Below are 19,650 nucleotides of genomic sequence, written 5' to 3'. Positions count from 1 at the left end.
GTTTATTATTTTTTTTTTTTTCAAACACAATTTTTCAGTGCTATGCTTTTTGTTTACATGTAAAGGATACATGATTTGATCTCCTCTGGAGGCCAGGGGCCAATGTTAATGGTTTTACATGCTCTCTAAAGCCCCAACTAATATGTAAGCACTATACAAATAAGATAAAATAACCCATTATGTACAGCCGATTAATAGGTTTGCTATTATTTACGAAGAACAGGAATGGACAAAATGTATCTAAAATTCTCCCTCCCTAACAATCAGAACCATTTTTAAATCTAAAAGGGTTGACAGAAGCATAACAAAAATTTGTATCCAAATACTTACCAATCCCAGTATATTAGGGTACCTGGCTGCAATTTTATCATCCCAAGTCTAGAGTCATGACAAGGTACCCTGTACTTTTTATATTTAAGTTTTGTAATATTCAGTATTTAAAATACCAAAGTATTTCAATAAAGTTTAGAAGGATAAGTTCACCTTAAGTAACATGTTACATCCATATTCAGGGTGTAACATGTAACGATCTAACAGCTAGCGGGGGATCTTCTCTCCGAACCCCACCACATGGAGTACCGTGGTAGTTCATCGATTCTCCCTGTCAATATATTGGTTTGCTCATACATCCCGTACGAGCAAGCAGAAATTCTGACAGATCTGCATAGCACCAGCGATCTGTTGACCGCTGATGCAATGATTTACAGGCTCCTGCAGACAAAAAATAATAAATGCACATTTTTTACCTGCCAAAAAAAAATGTGCATTTATCATTTTTTACTAAAAAGGTGAACTTATCCTGTAGCCTCCCTAGCGGTCTGATTACGTCAGTATTTCTGTGTTCAAAGCAGTAAATGTTTTTGCATGGAAATATTTTTTTTATTGTAGGCCTGTAATTTTTAGGAATAACTCACTCAAATCTGTCTGAACAAGAGTCTAGTAAACATCCCGGGTATGTTAAAATTTGAAACACGAAATCAAATTATAAAATTTAATAAATAATCATAAAAAAAATAATAAAATAATAAATTTAATTCAATAATCAAACCAAAAACACTGAAATTTGAAATATAGTGCCAAGTTCGCACATCACTGAGCAAAGTCGCAAAATCGTTTTAAGGGTCTGATGACGAATTTCCCCACGAATCATTATCATTCAATTCTGCAAGTGGTTCCGGTTTACTATCGCTGTTCTCTAGCTGGTCTAAAACTGCTTTTGACATAAAAAGGGACGCTTTTTGGACGCCATGGACTTTTCTCAATTTCCAGGCAGAAAGGACGGTAAAAATGCAGGCAGGGCACAGGACAAAGCACTCACGACAAAATGTATGTGAAATGGTTTGATACAGTAATGTTTTACTATGTGATTTTAGTGTATTTAGTGAATGTCACTTTTTCACATTTTTAAATTTCCCGCTGTTCCGTCCCCGTACGTCCTGACGTCGCAGGGAACGGAACCCAGAAGACGGATGCTGGAGGACATTCCCGGGGACACTGCAGGAGGGACATCACGGGAGTGAAGGACAAGGTAAGTGAAGAAGAGATCCCGGAGCAGCGCTGCAGGGTATTCCCGAGTGTAGCTCACGGGTTACCGTTTGTGGTGCTGAAACTTTACCCCGAGCTACACTTGGGAATATCGCCAGGGAGGTTAAAGAGACAAAATAAAAGAGGCCATTCACAACAAGTATTTAGCAAGATGTATGGATGCTGACGTTGCTTACTTTCTTCTGAAAATGCTGGTTTCCATTCAGGCCCAAGGGCTTCCATACTTTTTGAATCAGTGATCTTTGACATACAAGTATAAAGATCATAGTTATGACTTCACTATCACTTACTAAATTTACATGATTGTTTCAGGACTTCAACTCAGAAAGGATCGAAGCCAGAGACAGGCAGGCATCTAGAATTTACCAAAACGGCAGTGTATATTTTTTCCTATCACCACAGATATAAAATGACAATCAAATTTTACAATCAATACAGAGAAGGAAACTATAGTCTATGGGCTCCTTGGACTGTAGTGGATGGGGGGCAGGAAACCGACAAAAAACCATAAGTTTGCACTGCAGCTTCCTTTCACGTGGTTTCCACCACTGCTATGGGTGAGGGTTATTGTGCAGAAATGGGGTAGAGCGTGTCCAAAAAAGGAGTATGCAGCAACTTGGGTGCAGCCTGTCCTGTAGCAAAGTCCCTGTGGCAAAAGGGTGGGAGGAAAGTATGTGACTTGTGGTGTGTTGTAACACCTGGTTCCACCTAAGACTAAGATCTGAGTAGTTAAATTTTTGTTGCCCAGTTTGAAATTTTATTCACTTTACAGTGTAAACTTTTCAAACAGTTCCTGGCTTCCTGATGAATAGAGCACGTGAACAAATACCTCTCAGGATTGTGGGACTACAGTAACTGTCAGATAGTGTGTTACTCTCTTACTTGTCCATGACGCTGGTCCCTGTATAGTCAGGGATCCGCAGAGTCTGGGTTCCATAGGAATGGTGAGGAGGAACAACAAAAAGAAGCGCACAAACCTTGCGCATTACCTCAGTAACCAAAATTTATTTAATAAAAGAATGGTACTCACAAACAGCGAATAAAAACAGGCATGTAAGTCCTCAAGGGGACTTTAAAGGCAAGATGCCAATGCGAATCCCATCATGGAGGAAGCCACTCAGTACAGCTGACACGTTTCGAAGGACGTGCCTTCTTCCTCAGAGCTGCAGCTCTTGAGGACTTACATGCCTGTTTTTATTCGCTGTTTGTGAGTACCATTCTTTTATTAAATAAATTTTGGTTACTGAGGTAATGCGCAAGGTTGGTGCGCTTCTTTTTGTTGTTCCTCCTCACAGTTCTGTTTGGGCTTCCCCAGCCCTGGTGTGGAGCTGCACGACCTTGTCTATTCCGGTGGTTCCTTCCTTCCTTTTTGGAGTTTGATTCCATCTACTCACCACCGGTCTGGGTCCTGGAGCGCAGGAGATATCGCATTTTGTTCCATAGGAATGGACCATGGCTCTTGAAAGGTGTACCACCCTGCAGCTAACTACACATTTGTACAAAGTGCCTAGGTGAGCACCCATGCAGGATCCAGTGCCTGAAGCAACATTACAGGCCATCCCCAGGTTGTGGGGCCTGGGTATGGTTCCCAAGGTTTTACAGAGGTTGCAGAGACTTCAATTGTGGTTTTCAAATACGGTGAAAAGTTGAATAAAAAACAAAAAAAAAAAAACCTAAAAAAAAAAAATAAAAAATAACCTAGTTAAGCTAAGAATGATTTCTCCATAAAGGGAAAAGATGTCCATCACCTTAGGGCACTAACAAAAATTTGAGGACTCACAAAGTGGGGTGGAGGGGGTGCTAGGGGTGTTTCTCAGGGGAAGTTTCTTTAAAAGCTGGCCAGTGTCCAATCATCTGAAGACATCAGCGTATAACTCAGTATGTGAATACTTGTGTCCTGTACTACACAATTAGGAGAAGTCATAACTTTTGATGGACAAATATGCAGTGTGTGTTCACTACAAAATAACGTTGCAATTATTAACTGGAAAACTTGATCAAATTAACTTGCATCTTTATCAAGAGTCAGAGTAGGAAATCACAGTTCCATGTGGATTGTTAAATATACATAAGCAGTTTTTAATAAGCCAGTAAATACACTGAGTGATGCCAAGCAATTACCTGCTTTACAGACTCTTCTTCACTGTCAGACTCGCTGCTCTCTGAACTGCTCTTTGCCTTAATAGACTGTGAAGTAGGGAGTGAGCTTTGTGCCTTCAACCTTGCTGCTGAGACAGCAGGTAGAGATGCAAGTTTAGGAGTTGGTGTCACTCCCTGCAAACAAAAACAAGAAATTATTTAAACACTGAGAGAAACAAAACAAAAAAAAAAACCCAACACCACCACACACGATAAATTTATAATTGTCCCGCCTCAATTAATTCCACCAGAAGTTTTGTTTTGCTCTCCTCTAGAACATTAGGGTTCGTACTAGGTACTAGTATTCACGATATGCGTACTAGATAAGTCATAGCTTTTTTAAGTTTTAAAAACACAACTGATAGAATGTCCCCTATATGACACAAAGAATTCAGAATGTACTTAGTAGACCAAAAATTGATACTGCTCAAATGCCCCAATCTTTTATCCCAGCTGACTAGCCACAATGTTTGCAGGTGCTCCATGATTAAGCCCCTATTGAGAAAAACATGTTAGAGGTGTTCTCCCATGGGAACAAGACCAAGCTATTTTTTACTAGGAGGACCTCACTATAATGCCGAGGCAGTGTGCAGATGGGAACCATATTGATGTATTCAAAGAATTAACGTTTAATCTCTTTTTATACTTCTGTATAAAAACACAAAATATTTATAACAGGGTGCTTCCAAGACACCAAATTTACAAAAGTTCACTCTGCCTGACTCGGTGAAACAGACTCAAAAATGTGCCCTCTTTAAAGATGATATTTAATACTTCTTGCCTGCACCACCATTTGCTGCTGTATTACAAAAATGCCATCACTGGAAGAATCTTTTGAATCCACGCTTCCAAGATTCCTGGTTCTACGCTTAGTGAAGTGGGCTTTCCTCCTGGCTCCCACATCACTACATAACACAGTAATACTCTAAAGGTTTAGTAGGAGAAACCACAGTACACGGCAGGGCAAAGAGAAACCTGACATTTTCAGGGTACAAAAGCTTCTGCTTCCCTTCACATAAACACAACAGGAAGAAAGAGGACATCTCACATAAGGCTTTGAATTCACTTTAACTGCTGAAACCTAGCCTTTAAAAAGATTCTCACTTTGCCTAGTAAGGAATTAAAAGCTCCCACACCCAACCCACTGGTACTCACTATCGCCACACTCCCCAGGAGTGAAAACCCTATGGAAGCTTCATGTCAGATTTTTTGCAGGGTTGGGTTGCTTAGACCTGAGCACTGTACCCTGGCAAAAGATCACCTGCTCCCAAATACTTGGAAACGCTGGGTAAACCCTAAGGGCTCAATGGAGAAGCGCACTGAACAAGCATATGTGAGGTACATTTTTGAAAACTTTTTGCTTTATGGGCAAAGTGGCAGAGTTTCATTAAATTCAATCTAAACTGCTTACCAAAACCTGAACCATCATGCTGATGCTAGCACAGACATAGAAATAGAACAGCAACCAATGAAATGAAAACCACCACTTCTACATAGAAAGGGTCAGTGATGTGCTGATTGTCTCTTCTAATTCATGGCGCAAGTAGTAGAGGTAGCCATTTTTCTGGCAACTAAAACAAGTTCCCAAACATTTCAACTGTACATTTAGCACTTTGGCTGTACCTGCTGAAACTAATAATGATACAACACAAATGTTCACATGATGCCACTCTCACCTCTTACCTGTTTCACTGGCTCGTCATCATCAGTCTCACTGCTTTCTGTACTACTATCGGCCTTAACTTTCTGTGCTGGGGGTGCAGCCTGTCTTTTACCCTTCGAAGCCTGTAAACTTGAGGGGACTGTGGGCTTGGCTGGCTATGAAGAATAGTTAAAAAATGTCAGGATTATGCATCAACCACATGTAGTTATAAGAACTAGGAAATATTTAAAGTGATACTAAACCCAGGGCCCTGCATTCAATATGCCTAGTCTCCCACAGTACACACAACATGAAAATGCAATTATTTTAGTAAATAAACTGCTAAAATACCTTTTCTCAGCAGCAGTTAGAGCAGTCTTTTGACTTCAGCAGAGCACTGGTTAAAGCTTGTAGGAGGAGTTTTCTTTCTGTTCTAGGAGGAAAACTCTGACCCTCTGTCTGGACAGTGCGGATTGGCCCTGTGCTGGTCACATGCACCCTCCCAAGAAAAAAAAAAACCTCTCTAGCAATACACACCAAACTGAGCATATGCTTGTGAGGGGTTCAGTCTGCATCAAGTGGTCACTTCAACAAGAGGAGGGGCAGAGAAGAAACGATCAAACAGCCTTTTTACACAACGCAGAGGATTAATCCCTTCGGTTCCACAGCGAGTATAACAAGCATGCTTTACTGCATATACAGACTGATTTTACTGTTGTTGGTTTAGTAACACTTTAAAGACACAAAAATGCACACTAGCATTATATAATTTCAAGCTTCTATTCCCAACATACAATAAAAAGACTAGCAAAAATAACCACTTTGTATAGCATATATACATATCCCTTACAGTTGGGGAGATTTCAGCCCCCCCCCCCAATCCCTCAAAGTTGGGAAGATTTCAGCCGCACTCAAATCAGAAAGAAAGAAAAAAGGAGCAGGTATAAAGTGCAGGCCTTGAGGCCAAATGCCAAACTATTCACCCTTATACACAATTCTACTGAGCCAACGTGGCAGTACACACAGACCACGTAGGAGCGGGGGGACAGTGGGCAAGCTCTGACACAAATAGGATGCTATGGAGTTTTGCTTGTGGCTTGGTGTTCAGCTGCAGCAAAAGGTGAGAAAAGCTATAGCACCTGCGTACATTTTTAAGTGACTGTTTCTTTTTAACCACTGCACTACTTTTTTTTTTTTTTTTATAGCAAAAAGAAAACATTTTTTAGAAAAATGTGTTGTTCTTCACTGATGGGCCCTAGCAGGGCTGCACTGATAATCAGTATAAATGTGTGCTGTCAGGATTACCAGTTATCAGCTTCCTTTCCTCAAAAAGAAAAGCCAATAACCATCAAGGTTTGTTTACATGTGATCAGCTGTGATTTGACACAGCTGATCACATAGTAAAGGGCCGCTGTGATTGGCCCTTTACCACGATCTTTGATCGGCATTCTTTGAGCGAATGTGCCGATACATGCCCTGGGAGTATGGTTCCGGGAGGACGTCTATAGACACCCTTGCAGAACGGGACAACCGCACTGCACCCATCTTTCAGCTATGGCAAGGTCGGGAGGTGGTTAAAACCTCTGTCTGGTTTGAAATGAGTTAATGTCCTGCCAGGAAGGGTCAGAATCAAATCCTTTCCTACTCTGCCAAAAGTCATTCAAAAAAACCAAAAAAAAACCACACACACCAAAGTTCTGGGTTAAAGTTGAGGTTAACTGTTAGCCATGGTTTCAGCTCTCTTTACAATAGTAATATCACAAATTTGCCTAGTGCTCATACAAAAAAAAAATGCAGATGATAGTTTTAAACCTGTAACTTATTTATGAACTTTGAAATTATTATATTTTATGCATTAATTTGACAGATGAATCAAACTCACAGGCTTATCAATGTCGGTCTCATCACTACTGTCAGAGCTCTCACTCATCTCAGCTTTGCCACTGGATGGTTTACAGGGAGATTTCTTCTCAGCAGCTGCTGTGTCTGGCACGTTTTTACCATGTACAACCTTTAAGATAAAAATTTTTTTTTTTTATAAAATACTAATAAAAGAAGTACACATTCACCAGCTGAACATTCCCCACACTTGGACAATTTACTAAACAAGACAGACAGGAAAAGGCATGTTCACTTTAGTTAAGTAAAAGCTGTGTTCACTTCATGCAATCATGTATAAAGCAAATCTCTGTTTAATTCATCTGCACGACTGGGTATATTCCAGTGACAGTAATGCTCTTGGACAGAGCATCCGACTTTGTGATAGAACCATTCAACCATTGGAGGAGGATCATCCAGCTGTTAGCACCCCTAGACACCGCACATTTTTTACTATTAATACCTACAGTATCTCACAGAAGTGAGTACACCCCTCACTTTCTTGTAAATATTTATTCTATCTTTTCATGTGACAACACTGAAGAAATTACACTTTGCTACAATGTAAAGTAGTGAGTGTACAGCTTGATAACAGTGTAAATTTGCTGTCCCCTCAAAATAAAAAACACAGCCATTAATGTCTAAACCGCTAGCAACAAAAGTGAGTACACCCCTAAGTGAAAATGTCCAAATTGGGCCCAATTAGCCATTTTCCCTCCCTGGTGTCATGTGACTAGTTAGTGTTACAAGGTCTCAGGTGTGAATGGGGAGCTGGTGTGCTAAATTTGGTGTTATCACTCTCACTCTCTCATACTGGTCACTGGAAGTTCAACATGGCACCTCACGGCAAAGAACTCTGAGAATCTGAAAAAAAGAATTGTTGCTCTACATAAAGATGGCCTAGGCTATAAGATTGCCAAGACCCTGAAACTGAGCTGCAGCACAGTGGCCAAGACCATACAGCGGTTTAACAGGACAGGTTCCACTCAGAACAGACCTGGCCATGGTAAACCAAAGAAGTTGAGTGCACGTGCTCAGCGTCATAGCCAGAGGTTGTCTTTGAGAAATAGACGTATGAGTGCTGCCAGCATTGCTGCAGAGGTTGAAGGAGTGGAGGGTCAGTCTGTCAGTGCTCAGACCATATGCCGCAATCAAATTGGTCTGCATGGCTGTTGTCCCAGAAGGAAGCCTCTTCTAAAGATGATGCCCAAGAAAGCCCGCAAACAGTTCGCTGAAGACAAGCAGACTAAGGACATGGATTACTGGAACCATGTCTTGTGGTCTAATGAGACCAAGATAAACTTATTTGGTTCAGATGGTGTCAAGCGTGTGTGGTGGCAACCAGGTGAAGAGTACAAAGACAAGTGTGTGTCTTGCCTACAGTCAAGCATGGTGGTGGGAGTGTCATGGTCTGGGGCTGCTTGAGTGCTTCCAGTACTGGGGAGCTACAGTTCATTGAGGGAACCATGAATGCCAACATGTACTGTGACATACATGTACTGTGACATACTGAAGCAGAGCATGATCCACTCCCTTCGGAGACTGGACCGCAGGACAGTATTCTAACATAACCATCCCAAACACCTCCAAGACAACCACTGCCTTGCTAAAGAAGCTGAGGGTGAAGGTGATGGACTGGCCAAGCATGTCTCCAGACCTAAACCCTATTGATCTGTGGGGCATCCTCAAAACAGAAGGTGGAGGAGTGCAAGGTCTCTAGCATCCACCAGCTCTGTGATACCGTCATGGAGGAGGACTCCAGTGGCACCTGTGAAGCTCTGGTGAACTCCATGCCCAAGAGGGTTAAGACAGTGCTGGAAAATAATGGTGGCCACACAAAATATTGACACTTTGGGCCCAATTTGGATATTTTCACTTAGGGGTGTACCCACTTTTGTTGCCAGCGGTTTAGACATTAATGGCTGTGTGTTGAGTTATTTTGAGGGACAGAAAAATTACACTGTTATACAAGCTGTACACTCACTACTTTACATTGTAGCAAAGTGTCATTTCTTCAGTGTGGTCACATGAAAAGATATAATAAAAGATTTACAAAAACGTGAGGGATGTACGAGTGAGTCTTTTAATTCTATAGGTCCTGCACTTACACAAAATGTATGGTTGGAGGGAGAGGGGGTCTTTTACTGTCAAAGCTGTAAGCCTGGGTTCACATCAGTCTGCTGCGGTAAATCCCACGTGATTCACACAGGAACCGCACCGCATTCCTGTACAAATCACATGCAATAGATTTTGTATGGCTCGATTAGCACCGCACCAAAAACACGCAGGACCCTTTTTTGGTCAGCACTAGAATCTGATCACAGTTATTCACACCTATGCGATCCAATTCTGCACATCGCACCACGTTTTGTAGACCGATGTGGGGGTGTCGTTAACATACACACCCGCATCGGTCAGTGTGAACGGGATGCGATTGTGATGCGGTGCGGAAATCACACAGAAAATGCTGCAAGTTCCGCACCGCATCAGTGTGAACCACGCCTGCAATACATTCAAACTACAAGTCTGTCTGCCACACTGGCAGATGGGACTTGCAGTTTCTTCACCTCACTGATTCCTATGAATGACGTGGCTGTGCAGACAGAGCCCTGCACAGCTGTGCTCTTTTCAAAATGTGACAGTGGGTGAAAGTGGGTGCGGAGAGAAGAACCCCCACCTGCTGTTACAATAGGGTTGAGGAAGGTGAGCGGGGACATTACACCATAAATATGGAACAGGTTGACTTCGAGGCCAAAATTAAATATGATCCATCCAAAAACGCCTTCTTCCCCACAATCTACAGTTAAGAGGAAAAAACAAAAAAAAAAAAATAAAAAACAACTTACTTGCTTTGTAGTCTCTTCTTCAGACTCGGAGCTAGAAGAACTCTCATCAATCTTTTCTGCTCCTGGATTGGACTTTAAACTGGCAGCTTTATGCACAAAGGGACAAAATTACAATTTTACAAGTTTTTCTAATGTTAGAAAATAATTTCTAAAGCAGAAATAGATCCATTATGACAAGAATACAGGTTTTGTTCAAGTGAGTATTTTTTAGCAACACAGACATTAACTCACAGCTAACTCTCATTTACCCTGTACGGGGGCTGTGTTTGCTGATGCAGTCTTTTTCTTACTATTAGAGGAGTCATTCCCACCAGCCGCTGCTTGCATGTCAGAAGATCCTGGAAGGTTGTTCAATGAAGAATTTGTCTTTTTGGAGGTCTTTTTGGAGTTAACCTTAACATCTACTGCAGGTTCAGTAGCCAAATTCATTTTCTTAACTAGCTTGCCCTAATAAAGAAAAAAAAAATAATAATAATTTTGTCCTTTTAGGTCACCAGTTTTATCAGGCATCATGAAAAAAAAAAGTGCATGTACAAAAACATATTCATGTGTAATAACTGTCAACTGTAACAATCATCCGTCTTAATAAAAATAAAAAAAAAATACATTTACAGTAATCCCTTTTCTGCTGGAGATTCCAAAGAATAAATGAACAACAATATAACACATGGGAAAATATATATAAAAAAAACCCACCACAGACACACACACTTGAAATCTGTATCGCTACAAAAGTTAGTTAAAGCCACAGCAGAGGCTCTCTAATACATAAAGTCTGGAAGCTCTCGTGTACCACATTATGTGGTGCAGATCCTTGGCTTTTGGATGGTGTGGCAGAAGAGAATTATCCACTTGAGTGGGATTATAGCATTCAGGATTCTGAAGTTCTAATGAATTAAGCAGACAAAAGCCATAAAGAACACTCCACAATAAGAGTATTTCAACTGATCCCCTTCTGATGTATGCAGAGCACGACTTGATGTCTTTCGAGACGGTCGAAACATTGAAGCTGCATATTAGCCTTTAGGTCTTTCCCACAGTGAAACAGGGTGTGCTAACATTTTCAGTCATGAAGACTTCATTGAGTTACTTACCCTTCACCAAACTGTCTTGCTGGAATTCAGAACAGCACATGTGCATGGCACCACTCCCAGATCTGAAAATCAAAAATCTAAGCCTCTTTCCTGTCTGCTAGAGGAGACCGCTTTCCTGCACCAATACAGAGATGCGTCTACATTCCCCAGTGCACTGTGCCCCGAGCAATAGGAATAAAACCAGACACATTCTCTTCCATGTGTCTGCATTTTCATAATGTGAGCTGAATGATGAGAAAAGTCAGCGAATGGCCTGACCGGTTCTATAAAGCTAAACTGGATCCTTCTGAATGACACTAGCCACTAAAAGGTGTCAGAAATACAGAAATTATACAGTTTAAAAAAGTACCATCCACCTTAGACTTGATTTACTAAAACTGGAGAGTGCAAAATCTGGTGCAGCTCTGCATAGAAACTTCAGCTTCAAGGTTTTCTTATCAAAGTTTAAGTTCAATTAAACTTTGATAAGAAAACCTTGAAGCTGAAGTTAGAAGCTGATTGGCTAACGTGCACAGCTGCACCAGATTTGATACCAGTTTAAGGAAATCAACCCATTACGCTGGTACAACAACCTAAAATTAAAGCACATCTACACACAATAACAAAAAAGTAATAAATTGTGGCTTGCAATTGTATCCTTAAGTGGTGGCTGAATTTGTTTTCTTTTTTTTTTTTTCCCGTCTTTTCATCTTTTATTTTTCACCTAGTAATCCTGCAGACAACAAACTGTCCATTTTAGGGTAACAAGGCTCCCTTCTCCACTATCAAAGGAGGGTAGCCATGCTTGCCATTAGGGTGCTGTCCCGATTTGGCTCATCAACCCCTCTTCCTCTCCTTAATACATAATTTTTTTTTTCTTTTAAAAAGTTTAAAGAAGAAAGCTGGGAAACTAATAAGATTTGAAATACCAGTTTAAAGCACACAGTTACAAGAACACAGAATGTACCCCATTCCTATGTTTTGGTGCAAGCAAGGCTAAGCAACTCAACTATCCAAGAAAACATAGAAACTGAGGTGCAGAAAAATGGCAGCAGGTGCTCTGGACACAATTTTTAGTGGCAGTCGCCGTATCAATGCTACACCAGTACCTTTCACGTATAAGGTCCAAAGCTATCACTCTGATATACGACGACTTTACAATTGTCAGTATTCACTGTGGATATCATTTTTGCAATTGAGATCAGGCCTGGACTGATCAGGTCATACTATACTGGTCTTTTAGCCTTCAAGTTTCATCATCATTAGGCTATTAGCCTTTACTTCAAGTGGAAAATTATAGTATCCAATGCGATTTGGATACTATAAATTTTCTTATACACCTGTGGTCAGGTTAAATGGGCATTAGCCCCTATTCTCAACTGTATACCATTGACACTGCTGTCTATCGATGTCCATTGAAGCTGGATGTTTATTTTCATTAATCTGTAATCAGACTCAGTGGATCTATTGGATGAACAGACCAAATAAGCATCCAATTATTCAATATATAACTGCAAGCTCCTACTTTATTGTGCACATTCTAGTATTATCTGTGGCTATTAAGGGAAGTTATCCCTCTATGGATGCGATTGGCCATTATGGCCTTACACTAATATTGGGCTGATTCAGTGTGCCCCTTTTTTCCTAATTTCCGTATGTGCTGCCTATTAATGGTAGATTATGTCCTGGTTGGAGCGTTTATTCTCCAGGGTCTTGGATCCTGTATTGCTGGTCTAATGTGGTTATCCCACTTTAGGAGACTCTGGTTAATTGACTCATAATTAATGTTCATTTAAGACGGAAGGTAGTTGTGATATGTCTATATTCATAGTATGTGCGGCCCGGGTCATTTTAAAGTGATAACGTTATCCATTTTATTCATGTGAATAGGGGATATGTTGGCCTAATAGCTCTATTACCATTTTTTGTGAAACAATAAAGCTATTGGTTTTATTTACACCGCTGTTGGTTGTCTTTTAAACTTCTATTCTTTGGGGGAATCCTTTAACCCCCTAATGCCTATTAACATGAAAGGGAGACCTGCTATCTGTCAAAAATGTAAATATTAAACAATTTTTCTTATTTATGCCGCCTACATTTATTTTTTATAGTCTTGACTATGGTAAATGAAAGAAACCCATGTACAAAACCACAACACACTCCCCTTAAAAAAGGTAAAATCACCTTTTTTGCCTTTTTGTCCAAACTCATTTTTGCCTGCAGTGTGGGATCAAGGGGTTCAGCTTTTATGGGATCTTAAAAAAAAAAAAAAAGGAAATGAAATGAAAGGAAAATGATAAACAAATGGAAATACTTTACATTCAGAACACTACAATTCTTAGCATGCGATTGCTATTTTTCTTGTATCTGAAAATAGGATGTCTTACCATAATCCGGTTTCTTACTCTTTGCTCCTTTCTTTTTTTTCGTTTTCTTCTTTTTTTTCTTTGATTTCCTAAAGAACATAAAAGCTGCAGATTTAACCTGAGAAAGTCTTGTATATCTGAAGCTAAACATTAGACGATCACTTTCCACATGCAAGATGTTACACAGCTAAGTAACTTTCTGAAATAAAGGACTTATTCTAATCATCTCTAACGTTCCATCTAGTTCCTGCCCTACATTCTCTGAAGATTACGGACATTTATTTTGTGTGCTCATGTGGAATATTTCCCCTGAGCTATGAAATGCTTCTTGCTGCTTTGCACAAGAACCCAGCCTACATTAAAATGCTCAGTGGAGATACGCCAAGAATATTTTTGCCATGTCAAAGAAGTAATCAGATCCTAAATGAACATTCAGCCAGCTACTTTACAGCATATCTAAAACCAAGAACAATATAACATATTGCAGATAACCAGTGCTTGGATGCGATTGTTGCGTTTTCTTTATTCAGCCTTTTTTTCCCTCCTCCTTTTTTCTTTCCTGCCACTGACTCACTTCCTGTCCCAGGGGGATACCCTAGGACAAGACACAAAACACCACCCTTTCGCTGCATGGTCATCTCCATAACATATGTGTTTTGTAGTTCACAGGGATAGCTGAGGTTAAAAGTAAAATTAACCAATGTTCATTCTGAATGCCCAATCATGTACAAGAGAGATAACAGGTTTGTGTGAGCATTGCTTGAACCAGGTTTTTGTTATTTACTAAGCTCAGTGTGTTTTTACTTCACAGATCTTGCCAGAAAGATCTTTACATTACCCTTGCCTAGAAGCTAGAGGGAGGGAGGTCTGATGTAATAAGAAGATATTGCCTTTTATTGCAAGCTTAGCTTTAAGAAAGAACATATGCAAGGTACAAAACCCAAACAAAAACAAATGAGATTTTGTAACCTGGAAGTATAGATTTCACTTGTAGATGACGGCTTTTATTTGTTCATTAAAAGCGATACTAAACACACACTGTTTAATCACTTGCCCTCCTGAGGATTTACCCCACTTCCTGACCAGACCTCTTTTTGCTATACAGCGCCGCACTATTTCAACTGGCAATTGTGCAGTCATGCAATGCTTTACCCAAACAAAATTCATGGTCTTTTTTTCCACACAAATAGAGCTTTCTTTTGGTGGCATTTGATCACCTGTGCGCTTTTTATTTTCCACGCTATAAACAAAAAAAGACTGAAAATTTTGAAAAAAAAAAAAAATTTCTCATTTCTGTCATAACAAATATCCAAAAAAAACCTAACATTTCGTCATAAATTTAGGCCAAAATTTCTGCTGCAGGTTTTTGGTAAAAAAAATCCCGAAGCATACATATTGATTGCTTTGTGTGAAAGTTAAAGCATCTACAATCTATGGTATAGATAATGGAATTTACAGCTTTTACTTTCTGACTGCCTATCACATTTCTTGAGATGCTAAAATACCAGGACAGAACAAACACCCCAAAATGACCCCTTCTCGGAAAGTAGACACCCTAAGATATATGCTGAGAGGCATATTGAGTCCATGGAATTTTCTTTTTTCCACAAGTCTTTGGAAAATTACAAAAACTTTTTTTTTTTTTTTTTTTTTTTACTACACACAAAGTTGTCACTTAAATGATATATTGCTCACACATGCCATGGATATATGTGGAATTACACCCCAAAATACATTCTGCTACTTCTATCGAGTATTGAGATACCACATGTGAGACTTTTTGGGAGCCTGAAAATCCAATCACCACTTTGAGAGCCTGAAAGTAGACACCCCAAGGAATTTAAAAAGAGGCATGGTGAGTATTTTGCAGATCTTATTTTTTTTTACAAGGTTGTGAAAAAGAAAAAAATGTTTTTTTCTTCCTTCATTTTCCAAAAACTTGTGGCAACAAAGGAGATCTGCAAAATACTCAAAATGGTTATCGAATTCTTTGAGGTGTCTATTTTCCAAAAAGGGGTCATTTGAGGGGTTTGGTGCTATCCTGGCATTTCAGGGCCTCCGAAACAGATAGGTAGTCAGGAACTATAATGAGGAAATAAAACCCTTTAAAAGCCTGAAGGTAATTATTGGATTTTCTACATACTGTCACCCTAGCAGTACAGTGTCACTATGGTGACACTGTACTACTTGTGGGGGGTGATGAAGATTTTTTTTTTTTTTTTTACACCGATTGCTTTTACAGATGTTATGGGTGTAAGAGCAATCCTTCTCTCTGGCTGCATTCTTGCAGCCATTGAGAACTACTGTGTGAGCTATGATTGGTTACAGCTTGTCACATGGTACAAGGCTGTAGTGAATATATTTGTACCGTGTGACCTCTGATCACTCACAGATTTCACACGAAGTAAGCAATGATGTCAGAAGTGACATCTTACGTACTACTCTGCATGTGATCACTGATTGGCCAATCAGTGATCACATGATTGGGACCTCACACAGAGGTCCCGTACGACGATCGGTGTTCCACGGTGTCCGGAAAACACAGCGGGCACCGGATCGCGGTGCTGCGTGCTCCCAGGGAGCGCGCACAGGCAGGGAGGCCATTTATAAATGGCCACCCACCCCTGCACTGCCACCGTCTGGCCATTTATACAGTAAGGTGGTTAATGCAAAAAAAAAAATAAATACTCCAATATATTGCCCATTTGGTAAAATATGAAAGATGACGGTATGCCAAGTAAATAGATACCAAACATGACATGCTTTAAAACTGCGCATGCCACGTGCAATGGTGACAAACTGCATACATTCTTAACATCCATAGGCAACACTTTAAAAGCCTTTACAAAATACTGCTTTAGATTTACAGAGGAGGTCCAGTGCTAGAAATACTGTCCCTAATCTGAAGTTCGCAGAGATACCTCACATGCATGGTGCAACCGCAGTTTACATACTGGCACAGGGTCAACTGTCCCTTTCATTTTTGTTTTTTTTTTTTAATCACTTTTAATGCTATCACAGGGAATGCAAATATCCCCTAGAACTTCAATGGGCATTGTCATATAATCTTTTTTGAGAAATCTGGTGTCTATCAGACTCTGGATATCTCCTCTGCCCATACATTATCTGATCTCACCAAGATCGGAGTGATCAGATGCTTTCCCAATTTACAAATGGCGCTGTTTATATCCTGCCAAACTGAAGTGATGAAATGCTCATAGCTTCCGATTTCTTAGACTATAGAGATGATTGGCACCATTTTGGTCTCTATTCAACTCTATGGTCAGCTGGAAAAAACACCAGCTGCATTCTCAGATTCCCCCAATGGCACGGGACTGCCCGAGAAGGCTGTGGAAGGCAGATGCTTTGTAAATTACATAAGTGTTATATATAGCCAATTGAAATAAATTGGCACCTTTTTGTACCAGTGTTGAGCATTCCAGAAAACTATGTACGGATTCATCATTTGGTCACTGAAGTCCACTCCTCCCATGTTAAGATTATAGTCGTGGACACAGAGGGGTTTCTCAACAACGCCAGATACCGTGTTCATTTGGACGGTCACATCTGAGTGAATGGAAGACAGCAGGAAAACATCCCGTTTGTCCGTCCACTTCACTGGGAGCAATTCATCATTCCTCAAGCAGGCTCTCTCTCCCTAAGATGGGTATTTACAAGCCGTTGGATGAAGCCCCGGTGATTAGGTCGCACGGTGCCACATGAGTCAATTCCAAGATTGTACAAATGTCTAAATAGAGGCACGCTTGTATACAAATTGTCCACGTATAAGTGGTACCCCTTACAAAACAAACACGACACCAAGTCCCAAACTATCTTGCCACTGCTCCCCGTGTAGTCTGGGCAGTCGGGGAGTTCTACTTCGCTGCCTCTTCCCTCAAACCCTAAATTTGTACATATAGCCTGTGGCCCTCTCACAGAGCTTATACAATTTGACCCCATATCTGGCACACTTGCTGGGGATATACTGTTTGAATGCAAGGTGGCCAGCAAAATGAATGAGGGACTCATCCACACAGATGTTTTCCTGCGGCGTATACACATTTTCTCACAAATTTCTCAGTGAGGTGGTTTATAAGGGGCCGAATTTTGTAGAGCCCGTCATGTTTAGGGTCACCCTGAGGATGACAGAGTGTGTTATCACTGAAATGCATGAAGCGCATTATCATCTCATATCTATGCCTGGATATAGCAACAGAGAACATGAGCATTAGATGAATCAGGTCTGCGGACCAATAGAACCGCAACTCATTCTTTTTTGTAATGCCCATGTTGAGGGTTAGGCTCAAAAAAGTTTTACATTCGGAAACCGTAATGGGTTTCCATGCGAATGGTCTGGCAAGGTTTGAATTTGGGTTTGAGGCAATATATTGTTGAGCATATAAATTGCTTTGGCCCACAATCAAATTGTACAAATCTTCTGTGAAAAGCAGCTCCATAAAATCAAGGGGAGTAGTTAAATTTTCTGTTTCCACCTGAATTCTGGGTTGGGCAGGGAATGGGGGAAGTACGGGTGCTGCAGAATCTGTGGGCAGCCAATCAGGATTTGCAAGCAGGTCAGGAAGGAAACTAGGGGCTCAATTCTTGGTGGCTGCAGGACACTACTTGTGCTCGCCACCGCACCAGCTTGTACTGCACTTATGGCAGTGCTGGTACAAAAAAAGACCAGGATATACTAAGCCGCTGGTGCTTGCCAGTTCACCAGAAGGTAGTGCGGCACTAGTACTGGCACTCTGCTGCATATGAGACAAGTCATGCGATCCTAGCACTACAGCTTCATGGGGTCAGGTACGCCTGATCTTAACAGGGACCTCTTCTCCATCGTCCGAGCTACCTGTCATGGTGCCGCTGCTGTCTAAAGCTTCGTATTATGAGGCTGATTGTGTCAGGGAGTCTTCCCCTTCGTTCTCACCTGACATGCTCAGAATCCTGTAGGCCTCTTCACTAGAGTACCTTTTGTTGGACATTTTGGACTCTAAATTTACAGGTACCTAGTGCGACTCACGGGAAAAAGAGCACCTGGCTGTCAGGGACTGCTTGAACCACTACAAAAAAAAAAAAAATTACCAGAAAGTGCTAACAGAGATCAGGCCTGATCCTGTGAACACTGTGGTTTTGTATGCAATGTATTACAGGTGACAGTGTTCAGAAATTATACTGACACTGGACTTCTTGTTTGGGGTGGGGGAGCGTTGGGGCTAAAGGCTAGTACTGGCAGTGAACGGGGATGATCCTGCCAACACTGCATTTTTGGGGACACTAATACTACGGGGCACTGGTATAGTTTTGTTCGTGATCAGTATATTGATCCGTACAAACACTATACTAGTAATGAAGGTGATAGGCGACCTATAGCATGAGTGTGATAGTGTGCGGGCAATCTAACGCTAGCTGATCCTAGCTGGGAGGGACGCTAACTGACCCTATATGATGTCGCTAGTGGCACTAATACAATGATCAGTGAAAAATACTGTACACTGACACTGTACTAATGGTACTGGCAGGAGGAAAAGGGTTAAATGTGGCAATCAATGGGTTAAAATGTCTCTAAGGTGTGTGGGTGCAGTGTGCTGGTTTACTCACATGCATCTCTCTTCTCTCGCTGGAACAAAATGGTTCCAGGGAGAGAAGAACCAGCTAGATCCTGTGCCTGTATTTACAAATACAGGCACAACTATGCATCTCCATTCACTGTAGATCGGCAGAGTCCTGGCCAAAATCACTGGCTGAGACCTGCTGACATACACCTCCTATAACGAATGAGAGCGGAGTCATCAGGGGGGCGCGTGTATGCGCGCTCTAAACCCAGAAGAGCATAGCAACGTACGGGTACATTGCTTTGCCTGCAGCTGCTGCCTGTCCACAGTACATTGTGGGCGTGCGGGAAGTGATTTACAGTGTCCCTTCTATTTCTGTATATGGATGATGGCCCCGTAATTTTTTTTTTTTTCTTATGTGACCAGCAGCAGAGGACTAGAAACTCATCCTGCTTATGTTTGCCTGCAGACAGGCTGGGAAAGAGCTGAGTCACGTGACAGCTGTATATTGGTTAGGAAAAAGATGCTTTTTTTTTTATTACAATAAACAAACACCACATTTCTAAGCACCTTTTTCCTAACCAATATACAGCGGTCATATACCTC

General features: G+C 41.0%; 1 protein-coding gene across 1 annotated transcript in view; it reads right to left on the bottom strand.

Moving 5' to 3' along the window:
* The window catches only part of TCOF1 (treacle ribosome biogenesis factor 1), a 128,225-nt gene that overhangs the window by 88,551 nt on the left and 20,024 nt on the right, over positions 1–19,650 (bottom strand). Inside the window, exons 3-9 of the mRNA XM_089682125.1 lie at positions 13,511–13,578; positions 13,308–13,378; positions 10,299–10,497; positions 10,051–10,136; positions 7,209–7,337; positions 5,368–5,502; positions 3,667–3,819 (exon numbers count right to left, since the gene is read on the bottom strand). Of these exons, the coding sequence (XP_089538251.1) occupies positions 3,667–3,819; positions 5,368–5,502; positions 7,209–7,337; positions 10,051–10,136; positions 10,299–10,497; positions 13,308–13,378; positions 13,511–13,578 (841 nt within the window). The remainder of the gene's footprint in view (positions 1–3,666; positions 3,820–5,367; positions 5,503–7,208; positions 7,338–10,050; positions 10,137–10,298; positions 10,498–13,307; positions 13,379–13,510; positions 13,579–19,650) is intronic.

Source organism: Staurois parvus, unplaced genomic scaffold (genome assembly GCF_062004578.1).
Source record: "Staurois parvus isolate SC_StPar_1 unplaced genomic scaffold, SC_StPar_1.0 ptg000286l, whole genome shotgun sequence".
In the NCBI taxonomy this organism is placed as follows: domain Eukaryota; kingdom Metazoa; phylum Chordata; class Amphibia; order Anura; family Ranidae; genus Staurois; species Staurois parvus.
This window is presented reverse-complemented; position numbering and strand designations above follow the sequence as displayed.